Here is a 19,797-nt window from a genome sequence, read left to right on the forward strand (position 1 = left end):
ATGAATCAATCTACTGATCAACTAATGAGTCAGTCAGTCAATCAATTAATCAAATAATAACTAACTATATCAATCAATCAATGTACCTGATAGAGTCCAGGTGCTGGAGACAGCCAGGGTTGCAGAGGGAGCTGTACTTCTCACCGAATGCTCTATCCAGACATGGCTGTAGGAGCTCCACTCTGCGTAAGAGGGACTCACAGTCTGACAGGGACGTCACAGTCTGCAGCTTGGTCCTCTCCACACAAATTCCAAGAGCCAAAATGTCCTCTAGCTGCCACAAAAAAAGATTGTCATCATGCTTTCTTTTTTCCTCCAGGTCGTAACATAATTCGTTGAGTGTTGTTCCTTGTGGCCATATGTGACCAGGAAAAACTTCCAGCCCAAGTTAAACTCTTAACTCTGGACCTTATTTACGGTGTAATTGATGTGATCTCACCATGTCTGTGGGCTTTGTGTGTGAGGCCTGCTGTAGAATGTCTGGGGCCAGCTGGGGCTGCAGCAGCAGGATATGGGACAGAGTGTCCAGTCTGGGAGCATAGTGTCTAGCTGCAGCCATCACCCAGGCAGGGGACAGATCAGGGTTAATGGTCATGGAACGCTGGAGTTCAGACACACAGCCCAGCGCCGCTCTGGTGAACACCTATGTATGGGAACAGGGGTAACCAACTTGAGAAAATATAATGGCAACACTTATGAATGATAATTCATAGTTCATAAACTGTTCATTAATTGACAGTTGTTAGTTTTCCCAATATCTTTTTACTAGACTGTTTTAAAATGTAATGTGAAATGGTATCTCAAGATTCACACAGTCGCACCCTCAGCTCATCTTCAGATTTGATCTTGAAGGAAAGCAGCAGAAAGTCACGCAGGTATCGTTTGTCCAAGTCCAGGTGCTCCTGGTCTGAGAGTTTCCCTATAAGGCTACCGAGCTTGCTACTGGTGGCCGTGCTCACAAACTGGACAATCCTCTGGGTGCTGTCATCCTCTGTGACTGAGAGAGAGTGAGATTCATTAGTTAGACAATACACTCGTAGCATAATATAATTTATTTAATTCTAGATAGTCCCAATACGGACACATGATTAGGGACATAGATAAACCAGGTAACAAAGGTTGTCACTCACCTGGTATAAACTCTGATTCCTCCCACAGGCTTTGGAAGTGCCTTCTAATGAGCCAACTGAAGGGGGCAGCACAGGGGTGTTCCTCACCACCCAACAGTAAGTAATGTTGCACCAAGACCTCCTGGTCTGACCCACTAGAGAGGAAAAGGGAAATTGAATTATACAACTATATATCAGTCAGGTATTTTATTTAGTTGTTTTCTTAAATTGAAATCAAAAAGGTTATTGGAACTACTCATAGTGACATTTATACAGACAGATCTCAGCAAGTACAAAACAATTGCCCTTTGGGGACAATACCAATTTACTGAACTGGATACCTGGAGTTTTGTGGTGGTGTAAGGTCCAGAATCTGTCTGTCTGCCAGAATGTCCAACCAAAGCTGTATGAGGGCCTGACTGAGGCCAGCAGAGATCAGCAGGTCCAGGTTTGCATCCCTGTCCAGAACCTCCACCATATAGGCCAGGACTGGAGTCAGGGTGGACTGCAGACAGCGCCATAGGGTGTGTCTTACAGTGAAGGAATACACAGAGAGAACATATCAGACCCAGGAAGTAATACTAAGGAAAGCATCTTCTTATATCAACTATATATGTACAGCGCACATCAGGCCCAGGAAGAAATACTAGAGTTGATATAGGAAGATGCCTATCTTCTATCCAAGACAAGTGTTATTGTTCCATATCGGTCATATAAGATGGTGTTGGTGCTCGACAACCTTAGAGTTCTACTTTAAATTGTTCTACTTCTAAAGTGTTGTACCAGGTGGTCTACTACCTTAGAGTGCCACCCTCCTGGAGAGCCTGGCGTTTCTTGGCTTCTCTGTTCACCCACTCCCCTGGATTGTGAACCAGCTCCTCCCTCTGTACCAGGGTCCCTGCCAGTCTACCCAGCAACACGTTCTGGAAAAGAGCTGTAGGGCACATGAAACAGTATTATCTAAGGGGCAGATCGAAATGTACTGGGGGGGTTCAAAGTAGAGAAGGGTTGTCAAACTTTTGGGGGGGCTTTGGGGAGGGTTGTGTGTTTTTATAGAGGGCACAGGGGAGGGTAGTGCATTTTTTTCCTCCTGGTTTACATTCACTCTTCAGCTCGTATTTTCCTTATAAACACCGGCTTGACTTACTTTTGATATTACCCTAATAAAGTTTAGAAACATTTGTGAAGGTATGGTGTGGCTATTATTAAGCTTTAGTTACTGCAGGCCTATGATATGAAGGCAGTGTGCCCCGGCACTCCAACTTGTGGTGAGGAAGACTGTAACAATATAATGCTTATCTTTATACAAATACGTATACTGATCGAAAAATTTCGAATTACCCTCCTTCTGAATGTCTATATCTGTATAGCAGATGCAGTAGCCTGCCACCGGCATATCTCTATCTCTCTGGGGTTAGGCCTAAAATTCTCTTACACTAACGTGTCACATGACACCGGGGAGGGAAAATGGCTAATTGGGCCCAATTTGGACATTTTCACCTAGGGGTGTACTCACTTTTGTTGCCAGCGGTTTAGACATTAATGGCTGTGTGTTGAGTTATTTTGAGGGGACAGCACATTTACACTGTTATACAAGCTGGACACTCACTACTTTACATTGTAGCAAAGTGTCATTTCTTCAGTGTTGTCACAAAAATGTGAGGGATGTACTCACTTTTGTGATATACTGTATATATATATAAAGTTGAAGTTGGAAGTTTACAAACACTTAGGTTGGAGTCATTAAAACTCGTTTTTCAATCACCCCACAAATTTCTTGTCAACAAACTATAGTTTTAGCAAGTCGGTTAGGATATCAACTTTGTGCATGACACAAATAATTTTTCCAACAATTGTCTACAGACAGATTATTTCACATATAATTCATTGTATCACAATTCCAGTGGGTCAGACGTTTACATACACAAAGTTGACTGTGCCTTTAAACAGCTTGGAAAATTCCAGAAAATGTCATGGCTTCAGAAGCTTCTGATAGGCTAATTGACATCATTTGAGTCAATTGGAGATTTGGCCATAATGACCAGCGTTATGTTTGGAGGAAAAAGGGGGAGGCTTGCAAGCCCAAAGAACATCATCCCAAACGTGAAGCATGGGGGTGGCAGCATCATGTTGTGGGTAAAAAGTATGTGGATATATTGAAGCAACATCTCAAGACATCAGTCAGGAAGTTAAAGCTTGGTCGCAAATGGGTCTTCCAAATGTACAATGACCCCAGGCATACTTCCAAAGTTGTGGCAAAATGGCTTAAGGACAACAAAGTCAAGGTATTGGAGTGGCCATCACAAAGCCCTGACCTCAATTCTATAGAACATTTGTGGGCAGAACTGAAAAAGTGTGTGTGAGCAAGGAGGCCTACAAACCTGACTCAGTTACACCAGCTCTGTCAGGAGGAATGGGACAAAATTCACCCAACATTATTGTGGGAAGCTTGTGTAAGGTTACTTGAATCATTTGACCCAAGTTAAACAATTTAAAGAATTTTTACTAGGATTAAATGTCAGGAATTGCGAAAAACTGAGTTGAAATGTATTTGGCTAAGGTGTATGTAAACTTCCGAATTCAACTGCATATAGTAGTGGTGTAACGGACCGTAGTTTATCCGTACGGATCACCCCGCACGGTTCGGCACGCATGTGAACCGCGCATCAATTGCAAAGTTTAACCATCATAGTGTGAAAGTTTTACTGCCACTGTTACTTTTTAAAGTAATAATTCCCTAAATCTCGATGCAGAGCTGCAATGAAAAGATAAAGACAAGACAGATGCGTGCTGTGTTTTACTCTGAAGCCTGAAGGTTTATTTTATTATTATATATTTTTTTGAAAGCAGTTGTGTGTGTGTGTGTGTACTGTTCACGTGAACGGGGAATGTTGAATCCCAACGAATCAATCCTGGATGCTCGCATTGCAATGGAGAAAAAAGAGCAGTGACAACCATGGTTAGCGGAAGAACTGGAAAAGCCTCCCGCTTCATTTAAGACTCATGTATGGGAGCATTTTGGCTTCCCTGTCAAATATGATGATGGAAGAAGGGTGGTGGACAACACCATTACGGTGTGTAGGCATTATGCCACAAGAAAGCCGTATGATCATGGAAATATATGTTTAAAGCGTCATTACCCTGGTGTGTCAGACGGGAGCCAACTCAGCCAAGCGACAACAACTTCTCACCGCGGCATTTAAGCAGCCCTTGGCTGCAGAATCAGACCGGGCTAAAGCCATCACCAAATCTATTGGGATGTTTATCGCTGCAGACATGAGGCCATACTCTGTTGCCCTCACCACAGACGGGTGGACCTCCAAGGCAATGGAAAGCTACGTGACTGTGACTGGTCACTACCACAGAGGAGTGGGAGATGTAGAGTCCGGTGCTACAGACACGCCCCCTCTGTAAGATTCACAAAGGCACAAATCTGGCGCAGGTACTGCTAGGAGCAGTAGCAGAGTGGAAGCTAGAGAGGCCCAATAGCAATATCCCAATCACCACAGATAATGCCAAGTAAATGCAGTGATAGAAGCTGGACTGGGGCCACAGATAGCTTGCTTTGCACATGTGATCAATTTAGCATCCCAAAGGGGAATCTCAGTGAACCAGATGGACCACCTCCTATGGAGGATCAGGAAGGTGGTTGCCTTTTTCCACCAATGTACAACAGCTGCTCACGTGCTTAAGACCAAGCAAGAAATGCTACAGCTACCGACACACAAGCTCATACACGATGTCACAACAAGTTAGCTCTCTAACATGTCATAAGTGGAGTTACATCTTGAGCAGCAGGCAGCTGTATACTCTGCACTGACAGACAAGACCCTGAAAAATAAAGACATTGTCACCTTGTCTGATGATGACTTGAAAGTGGCAGAGGAGGTGCTCAAGGAGGTGCTCACCTCCAGGTGCTCAAACCCCTCAAAACGGTTACAACCCTATTGAGTACTGAAACTGTCTGTGTCCATGATCCTACCTCTGAAAACAAGGATTCTACAATCCATGGCCCCAAGTGAGGAAGACCGCGCCACCACTAATGTACAGGACTACCTTCATAGATCTACTTCACTGGATCCAAGGTTCAAGTCCCTGTCTCACCTAGACCCTTCCCTACGCCAGAGGACATACAGTGATCTCACCACTGACATTGTGGCCACTGAAGAGGTTAAAAAAAATGAGTGAATGACATAAATAATAAATATACTGCAGTCTAATCTTAGTCTATGCTATTGCTATTAGAATTATCCATTTTGATTTGGAATAATAATGGCTTTTATTAAATGTTATTGTCACAATTATAAACTCAGCAAAAAAAGAGGGTCCTGAAAAAGGGATGTTTGTCTTTCAAAGATAATTTGTAAAAATCCAAATAACTTCACAGATCTTCATTGTAAAGGGTTTAAACACTGTTTCCCATGCTTGTTCAATTAACCATAAACAATTAATGAACGTGCACCTGCGGAACAGTCGTTAAGACACTAACAGCTTACAGACGGTAGGCAATTAAGGTCATAGTTATGAAAACTTAGGACACTAAAGAGGCCTTTCTACTGACTCTGAAAAACACAAAAGTAAAGATGCCCAGGGTCCCTGCTCATCTGCGTGAACATGCCTTAGGCATGCTGCAAGGAGGCATGAGGACTGAAGATGTGGCCAGGGCAATACATTGCAATGTCCGTACTGTGAGACGCCTAAGACAGCGCTACAGGGAGACAGGACGGACAGCTGATCGTCCTCACAGTGGCAGACCACGTGTAGCAACACCTGCACAGGATCGGTACATCCGAACATCACGCCTGTGGGACAGGTACAGGATGGCAACAACAACTGCCCGAGTTACACCAGCAACGCACAATCCCTCCATCAGTGCTCAGACTGTCCACAATAGGCTGAGAGAGGTTGGACTGAGGGCTTGTAGGCCTGTTGTAAGGCAGGTCCTCACCAGACATCACAGGCAACAACGTCGCCTAAGGGCACAAACCCACCATCGCTGGACCAGACAGGACTGGCAAAAAGTGATCTTCACTGATGAGTCCCGGTTTTGTCTCACCAGGGGTGATGGTCGGATTCGCGTTTATCGTCGAAGGAATGAGCGTTACACCGAGGCCTGTACTCGGGATCGATTTGGAGGTGGAGGGTCTGTCATGGTCTGGGGCAGTGTGTCACTGAGGTTGTTGTCATTACAGGCAATCTCAACGTTGTGTGTTACAGGGAAGACATCCTCCCTCATGTGGTACCCTTCCTGCAGGCTTATCCTGACATCACAATGCCACCAGCCATACTGCTCGTTCTGTGCGTGATTTCCTACAAGACAGGAATGTTAGTGTTCTGCCATGGCCAGCAAAAAGCCAGGATCTCAATCCCATTGAGCACCTCTGGGACCTGTTGGATTGGAGGGTGAGGGCTTGGACCATTCCCCCCAGAAATGTCCGGGAACTTGCAGGTGCCTTGGTGGAAGAATGGGATATCTTCTCACAGCAAGAACTGGCAAATCTGGTGCAGTCCACGAGGAGGAGATGCACTGCAGTACTGTTATGGGATTTTTTTAATCAATAATGACTAAATGAGGTATACTGCACTATAACTGGCAAGAACACTGTCTTTCTTGTAGTATTAAATAATGTTTGTTCATTAGGAAGGGGTTATATGGCATGTACCTAGGAAGAAAGGAATGTATGTGGGGGTAGAAAGAGAACAGAGGGGAGCATTAACCTGTGTTGGAACCGACCGGGATGTAAATCTGTGGAGATAAGAGAGGACAGGGAGAGCTCCTCCAGAGTTCTAGTGTCTGCGGGAGCCTGGAACTGTCAGCTGAGGGGTTATAAACTGTGGTGGGACTCATGAGAAAATCCCTATGTTGGTGTGTATGTATGTGCGTAGTTTAGGATGGTATAAAAAGGAATGTATTTGTAAAAACTTGAGAGCTCTCGCAAATAAATTTGGATCTGATCAATTGTGAGCTGGGAATTCTGTCTGTTTTATTTAAGATCAGAACTTTACAACCTCTGGGTATCAGACAGAGAAAGATAATTGGAATTTATGAACATTGATTAATTATATGCTACACATATAGACTCTGGCACGTGTTCTAGTCCAGTGTCACTTTGATTATGCCTGCACATCATGGTTCACCAGCAGCCCCAAACATCTCAAGAATAACCTACCAACCAAACAAGCTTATAAGAATTGTACTTAAACTCCTCCCCTCATACTCTGTAGGTTGAGCATTTTTTGGTCTCTATCTCTAATGTGTCTGTATTTATGTAATTGTATATGTATTCATGTAAATAATAGGGACCACAATGGAAATAAGTCCCCAAATGCATTGTGCAATCCCGGTCACTTCTTATCTTTGTGTATATATGTATTTTTTAAACTTGCAAATAAAATCAATCAATCCAAAATGTGCAGCGTCCAATTGATGAATGGAAAGAAACATCTGTTACAAAACACCAACAAGTTGAATGAGATGCATTTTCTGTTTGTCAAGATTGACAGTCTATTGTGGTGTTGAAAACACAAACCATGATATTGAAGTGCCCGAAGTTGGTATGCTTTGTTTATCGGTTGTGTGGTGCATTGGCACAGAAAACTGATGGTGGAAAATTTGTTGCATATATTTTATATCATTATAAATATGACATCAAAATGTTGGAAATCTGATTTCCCCCTAGCTGATCATTGTCTGCAGCCGGCTCTGATTGTAGTGTAATGAAACAGGCAGGGAGAGTTAGCTCGTCAGTTGTGGTCGGCGAACCCTAAACCTTACCTTCTGGCCCGTAGCCCTGCGTGGCATCGACTGTGCCGCAAATCGACTGTGCCCCCCCCCCCAGTACATTTCGATCTGTGCCTAACCCTTCACTTCACTTCACTTTTAGACAGTATATGCAGTACACTCAGACAGTTTTCCACTGTGTTTGTATACTTTAGTAACATGATGGCTGTATGTGAGAATCACATCAAAAACAGCAATAAAGAGCAATGAAGTTCAAGAGCAGTAAAATAATGTCAAGGACTGTCTATTTACCTCCCATCTCTCCGTGGTTCTCTCCAAGAAGCCCCAGCAGTATGTTCATGCGCTGCATGCTCCTGGAGGTCAGGTCATTGGGGTCTCTCAGCAAACCCACTGCTTTCTGAACGCAGGACCTCACCAGGGATAAACTGTGCAGGTGTGCCGTCTCTGCTTGGGCATTAACAGACTCACAGGTCTCTATACCTGACTGTGCAGGTGGGACAAGCTTGCTGATTGGCATTCCGCAGAAAACTGACAAGTTCAAGCTCATGTCTTCTGTGTCCCTGAGGTCATCAATGTGCACTGAAAGCCAGACACCTGGAAACAAAACAAACCATAAACACACACATATTAATGGATATATGCAATAGTCAACAGCACATCACTGTACATTAGCCTTGCCAGACTGGAAACTGTAACTCACCTCCTTGGAAGCCTATGTACTGAGAACCTCCACTCTGAATGCGGGACAGCTTGGTGATGAAGACCACATAACAGGACTGATCTGACTCCAGTGTTATCAGGTAGTTCAGTGTGCAGTACCTGGACACACACAGTGTGATAAGGTTAGTTTCACTGAGGGATTGCAACAACTCTATCTATTCAACACTGGATTGACCCACTAACTTTTAAACAAATATTATAATTTGCCAATTTTGTTTAAAGGAGCAACAGTATATGAAATATTTTTGCATTGTAATTTCAGAGAATGTCCAAAATATGTCTACATTAATAGTGGAATGATAGTGTTAAAAAAAACAAATGCCCAAAACATTATTTGGCCCACACAAAATTGCATTCTAATGGTGCAGCCTTCTTATTGGACCATCTCTTGTTGCCAAGTTGACTGGGGCCAGCAAAGGGCAATCGTCCAAGAGTTGTGTTGAAGGCAGGCTGTGTTGTTGCAATTTACCTAATTTCCACAAGGGGCCAGCGTTTAACATAGTATTGGTCATAGTGTTAAAAGATTACTAATTGAGAACATCTCAAACAAAATCAGATACAAAAAAAAGTACTTTGCTGATGCTATCAGCTCGTCGCTACAGTGGGAGTCCTCTATGTCCATCTGAACGACCAGAATACGGATGGACGGACCAGCATCTTGTAGGAAGGCGCTAAAGCAGTCAAGGAGAGACAATGTGAGAGTGATGAAAACAGCTCGAGAGAAAAACCTAAGTGTATAACTTGTGGTGTTAAGATATAGTGGTGTTGTACCGTATCTTGCTGCAGAAGGAGACCTCTGTGTCAAATTGGTGAAGAGACAGCAGGAGGAACGTTTGGGTGTGCAGGCCCAGAGCGTGAGCCAACCCTCGCACGTCAGATTTGGTGAGCAAACTGGAGAATGTGGTGACCTTACAAAATGGAAGAATAAACAGTGTTGGTGAAGTAAACTGGTACTGTAAACTGTACTGGTATTATTTGGGTTCACAACTAATTTTATGTTACTCTACTTACTTCAATAAACTTGCTGGAGTTCTCTGACGACAAGTGGCTCTTCATGAAGTCCCTTAGTGAGTGTTTATGCTGATGATGAAAGTACATCTTCTGAAGTCTCTCTTTCTCCTGATTTCCGAGGTCTGTATACTTCAGCCTTAGCACTGAGTCAGGTGTGGCACAATTCAACAGGTAACCCTTGGCTGATTCAAATACCTTCTCTTCCTCATCTGTCCCTTTAGACTGACTGTTTCCTGTCTCCACATAATCTTTATCTGCATCCATTGCCATGTAATCATCATCTACTTTGCTATTGGTAGGTGTGCATGCCGGTTCTCCATCTTGATCATCTACCACCTCCATGAGGACATTATCCTCAGCCTCATCCATTGAAATGTTCTTCTCTTCATCATCAGCATCCATATCCATAACACAAGGATCAGCCCCTTCTTTCTGTCTGTGCTCACCTGTCTCATTTGCTTCCACATCCCCCAGAGGCTCATCTCCTTCATCCTTGTGTTGCTGATCCACAGCCGGATCCCTCTGATGCTCCCTACTCTCCAGGGCCTGCAAGAGAGCACTGGCACAGGCATCCCCATGGAAACCAACAAAAACATCAGACAGTTGGAAATCTTCTGACACCGCAGTGCCAGAGAAGTCCTGCACCCACTCTTTGAGTTTGGCCAGAACCCTGTGCTGCCAGGGAGTCAGGTCTGTGCTTCTGTCCACCCTGTGTTTTTCCAGCCTGTTGATGAGTGGCACTGGGAATTGTGTGTAGACCTTCATCTGGTCCTCTATCACCACCAGCCTGAAGTCCCTGTGGACACGACACTTTACCCTGTGGGACCCCAGCCCCAGATCCACATACTGCTGCCCACTCAGGTAGACATAGTACTGGTTCAATGCATCGTACAGGCTCTCATAGAGGTTCTGTAGGTTCAGAAGGATAACAGTACGGCCTGTTTCCATGCAGGTCTTCACCCGGTTCACATTTCGGCATATCTGGGCATATTCCTGATCCTTGGGAAAGCCTGAGCCAAACACAATCTCAGGGGATGCATAGTCTGCCATGGAAAATACTTGCTGCTGAAGGATATGGAGGGCTGCATTGTTCGTGGTTAGAAGGAGGAGGTACCGGCTTTCTTGGTTGTTGTCTCGGGCAAGATTTTGTTCAACCATTTGCAGAGTACTTGGTCTGGGAACTTCTCTGAGGTTCTGGGAGACATCTTGGAAGAAAATGACAGGATCAAAGTCTTCAGGTTGTCCACTGAAGTTACGCAAGATGGCTTCTGCCAACTCACTGTCATTTGGTTCTTTTTCTGAACATTTGACTGTAGCAAAAAGCATTTTCACCAGACTGTAATAGTCTCTGAGACCAAAGAACTGGTTTTTCGCTGTCTCTTTACAAATATTCAAAAAGGCCTTCGCTAACAGTGGAAAGAGGTGTTTGATTTTCAGAAGAATTGGGATGGAGGATGAGCAGATCCCTTTGGCTGTTTCCACCAGCTCATCCTCATTCGGATCCCACCGAGACACAAAGATCCCCCTGTTCATCTTTGCCGGGTCCAGAGCCCAGTTTGAGATCCCAACAAACCCAACCTTCATGTATGGGTCTGGCCTGTCATTGTCAATGCAGCCATCCTCCAAGAGGGGATGAAGGGTCTTCAAGGGCATCTGTGGGGAGTCTTCTGCTAATCCAATCTCATCCAGCACCACCACTGACACATACTCATCCATGTTTTTGTCTTTCTGGAATCGGGCACAGTTCCTGAAAGTTCCGATGATGCCCTCAGGGCTGGAGTGAGGACTGCACTGGAAGGAGACCATGTGCACCTGCTTGAGCTTCTGGAAGAGGCTACAGTGGGACGCTTGGCCCTGCATGGCATCCGCAACCACCGTCTTGGCCAGGGACTTAGAGCTCCCTGGTTTGCCAACCAGAAAGAGTGGAATCCTGAGCTCAATGCAGACCACCATGAGGAACACGTTCTCTTTGAGCGCTATGTTCTTGGCCACTGTCTCCCTTGTCTCTATGTTCTCGAGGAAGAAGTCTTGACATGACGAAATCACCTGCTGCAGTGATTCTGGGGTGTTCAGCGGTTCTGGGAAGTGTTGACTGATAGCTGATAAGTACTGCTTCTTTGAAACCAGAGATGGGTAGTAGCACACTCCCACTGCAAGTGCCAGGCACTTCAAAGCCCTCTGAACGCTGGAATCATTGGAATCAGGGAACAGGTCGTTACTATGGTGGTAAAACCATACTAGCACCTTTATGGACCTCTCCACGTCTCTCAGACTCACAAAACTGCACTCGTTCTTTCGATTACGCATGTAACTTTGAGAGGCTGCCAACACACCTGATATTACATTGCCACACTCCACAGGCAAATCATGATCCTTGGCTTGCTTTTGGACAATCTGTCTGATGTAGGAGAGCTCAGTGGAATTGCTCAACTGACCAAAGTCCCAGACCAAAGGAGCCATGCTAGGAGGCAGTGGATGGACCCGGTACACTAGCTGCCTCAAAGGGACTTTGCCAAGACAGTCTTCTGTTTCTCCTGCCTTCACTCTGTATCCCAACCCAGCACGTTCCAAGCGCTCCACCATTTCAGGAGAGTGCCTCCGATAAGGGTTGCAGGCAGCGATTATCTTTAGGCCAGTATTCGCCTTCAGGGGCTGTCCTTGCACAGTTCTGTCACACAGAACTTCTTTTATAGCAAAGATGGATTCCGTGGTGTTGGCTTCGTCGAAAAACAAAACAGTGTCCAGTTTGTGTGTTTTCAGGTTGATATCTGCCTGTCTCTCTGCCTCCCTCACCTTTCTGTAGATCATCTCAGCTGTGGTTCCACCATGCACTTTTACCAGCTTCATGTTTTCTACCTCTCTGTCTTCCCTCTGGAGATCACAGAGGAAACGGACCAATCGGGTCTTCCCACAGCCGGTCTCTCCCATGATGATGACAGGGATTCCACAACGGAACCTCATGTGAATGGCTAGCATCTTCATCACGTTATCAGCAGTGAGCTCATAGGTCGGGTCTGGATCAAATGTCCCCTTCATCATCCCTTTCTTGGCACCAACAACACGTGAAATCCTCTTGATCTTTTCTGCTCTGGGCAAACCGTCAAAGTCTTCAGTGAGCGAGATCCCTTGCCGCTGAAGGCCCTGTAGAAGTTCATGAGTCATCACATCTCCCATCAACACTGCATGGCTCTGAGGATCAACTGCATTGAGAGTGTTTCCGACAGGACTTCTCATCACATGAAAGCCCAGGAATGACATCGAGAAGTGGTCCGCATTGAAGAAAATGTATGGATGAGACTCGCGTTCCCAACGCTTACGAATGGTCAAACGGGCCAGAAGGTCATCTCCTTGGTTGTCATCAAGGAGCAGAGAGGGACTCTGGTCAGAAGTGTCCATAGACGGTGAAGCAAAATCCCGTGCCATCCGGATCATGAATTTCACGATGAAGCCCTTGAAACCCAGCAGGTGTTCAGCAAGGAAGTCTGGGTCACAGAAAACTGACTTCTCACAGTCTTTCAACTGCAAATTTAGGAACCAGGTGAAGTTTTTGAGCTCAGCCCATGACGGATCTTTCAATCCACAGTTTGCCAGAAGGTGATGTAGACAGTCAATAGGATCCCCCTCTCTGGATCCTTCCCGGTGATAAAATGGATCCAGGTTCTCATTTCTGTTGAATCGTTTCAGGAACTGATAAGGCCTCTGAATCCCTCCACTGGCAAACTCCTGCTCATCCATCAGTGGGTCCAAGGTTCTCCATTTTGTCAACAACAACTTCTTCACCTCCTTCGGTGGTCTGCATTGGATGGTAGGTAGAATGTCAAGAAGTCCAACTCTCATCTATGGAAAAAACAAGATCACATTACATTGGCCACTGGAAGGATAGAGGAAGGATAGAAACAGATGAGACCCACGAAAATCGTATTCCAAAAGAGGTCTGGGTAGTATTAATAGCAATAGACGTGAGTCCTACCTCCTTAGTGTGTGGTTGGTTCTGAAGGGTTGGGTATGGTCTCAGAACCTCAACTGCTATCAGATGAGCTACATTTCTTCTCCAAAGCATTCCCTTGTTGTCACTCAAACATCCCAGAACCAGTAAGTGGAACAGGAACTCTTCTAGACCGACATTAACCTGAAATTCAACAGAATCGTATTCATTGATTCTCTGCAAAGTAATACCATGATTTTATGTGCACAAATAGTGACCGTTTGATGCATCCTTATACACGATCATTACACAGAAAAGAGACAGCTGTAGACCTCCACCTGTAGACCTACCGCAGCAGTGTCAATGTGAAGCAGCACAGGGTCCTGCTCCCTCAACAGTGCCAGTCTCCCTGACAGGGTATGTATGAATGAGTCTAGATCGACCCGTGGCTCTATCAGTCTGATCCTAACATGCTGGGCCTTGGTTGAAGTCTGTGGGAACTTCTCAAACAGTCGGTCCACATAAAGGGATTTCCCTATTGCAAAAAATAACAGAACACTATATAGTATAAGGTAAATATTTTTATAAAACAAGTACATTCTTGTAAGAGATATTACAATAATTTTCCTTACCAACTGCAGGGCGAGTGGACGAGACAACCCAGACGGACAGTTTGTCTGGATAGATGAGTGAGACAGAGCTGTGTTGGAACGGAACAGTAAAGTGGTGACGGAGATATCTTCTGGCATTTTCTGCAGTGATGCCCACTCCTGCCTGTACTTTGTGGTTGCTGAAGAAAGAGGGCACGTATCTGTGCTGGTGCATCACTGGGCTGGTAATCACCAGGCGGTAATGGGGGCCCGCACTTCTCTCCAGGTCCTCGAATAGCTCCCCAACGGCCACACTGACGTCGTACCCCAGCAGGCCTGGGTTGACCAGGGTGTAGATCTTCTGCTGGCTCCCTACGGCACCATCGCCCCGGCCCAGGGCTCGACTGAGGAAGATCTCCACCTGTTCCTCTGTGGTGTCCTCTCTGCAGACCAGAACTTCATCAGTGGACGGCAGAGGCTGATCTGGGCTCTCCATGTAGAAGGACAGAGTGGTGCTCAGGACCTCTGTGGCTGGGCAGAGGACGAGGTTGGGCTTCCCTTCTTGGAGTGAAGGAGGCAGCTTCCTCTTGACATCCTGTTGGTTCATTTCTGAGAGGCAGGAGAGGAAGCGAGCCAGAGTAGTGATGTCTACATGCTGTATGAGGTACTTTGGCATGTCCTCTTTAAATCGCCTCCACAGGTCCTCCAGACCTTCCTCAGCCTCCTCCTCCTTTGCATCACTCTGGGCCATAGGTGAGAGTTCTTTTACCTCATCTTCCTCAGTATCTGAGAACTCAATCATATCATATACTTCTTCAACATTGCTCTCGATATTTTCGTCATTGTACCCCCATCTTTTGTCAACGTTGTGTCCAATCGATCTAAAGTCCATAGAACGTCCAGAATCATCTTCATCATCCTCTTCCCACACTGCTGGATTGCCAGAAAGTGTCCCTGACAACACCTCTGTTACCGTGGCGAAGGCCTCTCTGACATCATTCAGCGTGCACCCAGCCTTAATGGGAGACAGCAGGTGCCACACCTGTTGAGGAACACAGGCCCGCCTCTCACACACGCCGTAGATCCACCTGCACAGGTAAACCACCTGCTCAGATGTGTAGTGGTTCAGCGTGTGGAATTGGGAACGTTTCTCGCTGATGAAAGCACACCATTCTTTATGGCAGGTCTCCATGGAGCGACACAGGGACTGGAGCTGTTCTGTCACCTCCCCACTGTACACCATCTCTTTACCCCAAAGGGAGGAGAACGTGACCCGGATGCATGGCTGCTTCTCCTGGCTACACTGTACCTGGGCTCGACACTCCCGGAAAAGCATGTTGCCAGTAGACTGCATTTGGAGGAGGATGCAGCCCAGTCTCTGAACTCCCTCAAACACCTAGCGACAGGGAGTTTAAATATTTAATTTACTTCTCAGACCAGAAAACAAATCTGTCATGTTGCTATTGTTATGTTCTTGTTGTGATACAGTAGGGCTCAATGGTAAAGGCATCATTGAAATCAACTGACCTGGGTGAACCTGTTGACATGCTCCTTGCCATGCTCTCCTTTGGATGACATGAGCATCAGCTTATTCTGCAGCTCCATTAGCTCCTCCAGGTTATAGCTCTTCACCTCATGGTCCTTCCTCACTCTGACCACCAGCAGGCTCTGCAGACATCTCTACAAACAGGAAGAAGAAGACGTGTATTTCATGGTTCATGTTGATTGATGTCAGATCTGTGCTCATTTGAGACATTCCACTCACCCTGTCTGTGTGTGTCTCAGACCAGCCCACGTGGTATACCCCCTGTGCATTAATCGCTGAGGCCAGGGAGAGAGAGGACTGCTCCACAGACCCATGGGTCTCCCTCAGCCCCTTCAGCCAGCCCAGCAAATGACAAGAGTCCCTCTAGAATACACATACCGGTATATCAGTGTGAACATGGTATGGTTACTATACACCCCCAAGGATTACAGAACAGTCACCTTAGGTCTCCCAAAAACAGGACAAAGTACCTTTAATATTGAATTCAAAGAATGGAGAGAAAGTAATCACCAATTTGGCAGGGAGTCTCTTGTCTCTTTGTAGGGTGTCCCACACCTGTCTAGCAGAGATCATGAACTCCTCAAACCCAGCCTTGGGGGAGAGAGAGTAGAGCAAAGGACTGTAGCCCATCACCGCATCATGGAAACAGGCCACTCGGTCGATCTCTGTGTCATTCTCTCCAGCCGAGATGGAGGCCAGGTCCACAAACACTTTCACGTCACTCATATCTATTCAATGTAAATAAACAGTAAAAGAAGAGACTTTCAACTTAGAATAAGTCCCCTTTGAATGCCAAACTCAACCATAATTGCTGAATGGCCAACCATAATGGCTGAAATGGACAGTGGTGTTGGACCGTGTTGTTGGATAACAGTGTTGGCCAGTGTCTTACTACAGAGTTGGTCCTGGACCCAGCTGACCAGAGTATGGCTGTCTAGGAACACCTCTAGACATGTAGTGTGCTGCGGGGTGACCATAAACAGCTGCTGCTTGGCACGGATGAGGTCATCACTGAGCGACCCCAGGAACCTCATCTTGAACGAGTCGTCCTCCTGTATGTTACATGACACAATTAATTACAAAGTATAGAACTGTTATAGAATAGAGAAAATCAGACAAGATAATGTAGTATACACCTTCTGACAGAAATTGCAATCATAAACATTAACAACACTATTTCATATTAACAACACCATTATGAAACCTCTATGATAAAGTGACTGCTTTATTACCAGTTGGGTGAGACTGTGGATCTTACTGAAGTCTCCTCTAAGATTCATCCTCTCAGCGATCCTCAGGACTGCACTGGCCGAGGCTACTGCCTGATGGACCTGACGATACTCCTGGATCTGGCCCAGCCTGACCTCCACCCAGCCTTGTTCCAGTTCCTGGTACCCCTGCAGCCTACCAGACATCAGCCCCAGCTCCCTCCTCATCTGAAAGCCCTCTCCCTGGTCCCCTGATGCATTCAGTGCCTGGTCGATCTCCTCAAAGGTGGCAATCGACATAGCGATCCTAAGGCCTAGCTGACAGAAGCCACTCAACCGGGGTTTCCAGATGATGTCGCAGACCTGTGTGAGGGTCATTGGTACAGGGATAGGTCTAGTAAGGTCTTCATTGGCTACCTCTAAAGACCCGTCCACCCAGGAGCGAAGCAGCAGGTTACTGTCACCCAGCTCGTGCATCTCCCTGGCCATCTCCTGAACCCCTTGGCTAGCGCTGTACCACAGAACCAGCCCTGGGGGTGTCTGCTGCTCATCCCCCTTCTTCATACAGCAGGGCTGGACCACCACCAGCTTGTTCAGGCTCACTGTTTGGAAGTCAGCTCTGTGTTGGTCTTCCAGAGTGGAGATCTCTGGAGCTGGTGAAAAGAGATAAACATGTTGAATCATACTGTACTACATCATAGCTGAGAGAATACCATAGCCAACCATTCTCTCTCTGATTATTTTTTTTTTTAGATGACTTACTGCATCTCTGTGACTTTGCATCTGTACAGTATCTTATTACATTCTATTGCTGAGACATTCAGTTTCTCACCTGTGATGTTCTCTGAGACCTTGCCCATCATCTTGATGAGTGTGTCCACGTGCTCCCGTTGCTGGTAGAAGGCCTGGAGGTCTTTCTCTCTTTGAGCCAGGATCACCTCAGCATCAGCAGGAACATCCTCCAGCTTAGCAGGCCTCTTATCTGTGGAAGACCAGACCAGCGATCATGCACTGATTTTTTTCACCTGTCCTTGTCTTCACCCCCCTCCGGGTGTTCCCCATCTTCCCCAATATCCCCTAGGTACTTATACCTGTGTTTTCTGTCTGTCTGTGCCAGTTTGTTTTGTTTGTTCAAACCTACAAGCGCTTTCCCCTTGCTCCTGCTATAGTCCCTGTTTTCTAGTTTCCCAGTTTTGACCATTCCTGACCCTTACTGCCATCCTGTACCTTTGCCCCACTACTCTGGAATACCGACCTCTGCCTGACCTGACCATGAGCCCACCTGCTGTCCTGTACCTTACACCCTCTATGGATTATTGACCCCTGCCTGCCTTGACATGCTGTTTTGCCTTGTTTTTTCAGGAGAGCATGCCAGGTGGAACAAAGAGAAAAAAAACTTGCAGAACTCGACTCAGAGATCATTCTGTGATGTTTGCACATAATTTTGCACATAATTTTCATTCACGGAGAGATTTTTTTAGGTAACATGTTGAGAACATTGAACTTAATCCATTACCATCATCTAAGTCCATGTATTGAGAGATATGATGGCACTTACACTGGCGGTAGATCTGTTTGAACTGCTCTCTGTGTTTCAGGGTGGTCTGAAGATGTCCCACAGGTACATGACCTAGACACAGAGCCTCTACCAGGGAGGCCAGGGCACTCCGACAGCCTCCGATCACCTCACCAGCCTCAGCATCCACCTGGATCACTTTCCAGTCCCCTGGAAAAGAGTCAGGTATCTGTAAGTATAAACATCAGCTACCTGCATAAACATTCAAATCAGGATCTCAAAAAATAATGGTAAAACTTACTTGAACACTCCATCATAAGACCTACATAAGGCTGTCATAATCATGTCAAAAACACTAAGATATGTAAGCCATTGGCATATATAAACCATGGTACATATCAATAGATAAATTACACTAGTGGACATATTGTAACTATGACTATTCGGACTGATTGATTGAGACAGGAGGTGTACCATGAGACAGGAGGTGGTTGAGGGAAGACTGGGGGTCCAGCAGGTGACCAACAGGGTCGTTCTCAAACCGGCGCACTGACTCAACCACGATGGAAGACAGGACAGAGGGAGGGAGCACCTTAGACAGGGGGTACAGCATTCGCATAAGGTCCCCCTCTTTCCCATCCTGAAAATTAGAAATAACTCATCAATAACAATCATGATCATGTTCACACTCACTCACTCAATTTCTCCCTCACTCACTTATTCTCTCACTCAATTTCTGGCTCACTCATTCACTCACTCACTCACTAGTAATGATAATTCTGACTGTCTTCCAGTCAGCTTTTGTAAAGATGGATGCATCTAACCTGACAGATGTTCTTGATGGCAGAGCGACACAGTTCCTGAAAGCAGGTCTTTATGGTGGCATGGCTCTTCCCTATAGCTTCCACTGATGTCTCAAGGCAGCACACCACCACCTTGTCCATATCACTGGCCTGTGGAGCAAAGAGAAAATGATTGACATCAGGGGGATATAGGGCTGGGTTATTTATACTATGTGGGGGGGAGTATATATTTGTAATTTTCTTTGAATTCTACCACAAAAGGACATGTTTGACTTTCAGAATAATATATTGGTCAAGCTCAGAAAATTAAATCCCATAGTTATTGCATTATCCTAACAGGCTTGATAATAGGGTGGAAATTTGGAGTCTAAATAATCAGTAGCTTTGTGGGTAATTGAGATTACGCTAGAATAATGGTAAACACGTGAAGAGGGTTTAAACGTATATATTAAATATATTTTAACATTTTAAAATGTGATACATTTTCTATATAATTTAGCCTAACAGGGTGGAAATGTATGAGTGAGACAAACAGACTAGCATCATGAAGCATGGAAAAATAGATGAAACCGAGTGTTTATATTTACTTAGCTTTGCACCATTGTTTTCCCACCAAACAAATTATGA

General features: G+C 45.6%; 1 protein-coding gene across 6 annotated transcripts in view; it reads right to left on the reverse strand.

Moving 5' to 3' along the window:
• rnf213b (ring finger protein 213b) overlaps positions 1-19,797 on the reverse strand; it is a 68,257-nt gene that overhangs the window by 41,074 nt on the left and 7,386 nt on the right. For all 6 annotated transcript variants that reach the window (XR_006083991.1, XM_024431639.2, XM_024431629.2 and 3 more), the window contains 23 exons: positions 19,192-19,320; positions 18,842-19,007; positions 18,410-18,577; positions 17,684-17,833; positions 16,876-17,504; positions 16,536-16,695; positions 16,154-16,371; positions 15,863-16,006; positions 15,625-15,777; positions 14,140-15,493; positions 13,858-14,042; positions 13,553-13,711; positions 9,583-13,419; positions 9,343-9,479; positions 9,144-9,242; positions 8,552-8,670; positions 8,143-8,445; positions 1,908-2,043; positions 1,451-1,639; positions 1,131-1,264; positions 822-997; positions 440-643; positions 87-274 (listed from right to left, as the gene is read on the reverse strand). Coding sequence is in view for 5 of the 6 variants with exons in the window: in XM_024431639.2 (XP_024287407.1) it covers positions 87-274; positions 440-643; positions 822-997; positions 1,131-1,264; positions 1,451-1,639; positions 1,908-2,043; positions 8,143-8,445; positions 8,552-8,670; positions 9,144-9,242; positions 9,343-9,479; positions 9,583-13,419; positions 13,553-13,711; positions 13,858-14,042; positions 14,140-15,493; positions 15,625-15,777; positions 15,863-16,006; positions 16,154-16,371; positions 16,536-16,695; positions 16,876-17,504; positions 17,684-17,833; positions 18,410-18,577; positions 18,842-19,007; positions 19,192-19,320 (9,137 nt within the window). In the remaining variant the exon portion in view is untranslated. The remainder of the gene's footprint in view (positions 1-86; positions 275-439; positions 644-821; positions 998-1,130; positions 1,265-1,450; positions 1,640-1,907; positions 2,044-8,142; positions 8,446-8,551; positions 8,671-9,143; positions 9,243-9,342; positions 9,480-9,582; positions 13,420-13,552; positions 13,712-13,857; positions 14,043-14,139; positions 15,494-15,624; positions 15,778-15,862; positions 16,007-16,153; positions 16,372-16,535; positions 16,696-16,875; positions 17,505-17,683; positions 17,834-18,409; positions 18,578-18,841; positions 19,008-19,191; positions 19,321-19,797) is intronic.

Source organism: Oncorhynchus tshawytscha, linkage group LG01 (genome assembly GCF_018296145.1).
Source record: "Oncorhynchus tshawytscha isolate Ot180627B linkage group LG01, Otsh_v2.0, whole genome shotgun sequence".
NCBI classification, from domain to species: domain Eukaryota; kingdom Metazoa; phylum Chordata; class Actinopteri; order Salmoniformes; family Salmonidae; genus Oncorhynchus; species Oncorhynchus tshawytscha.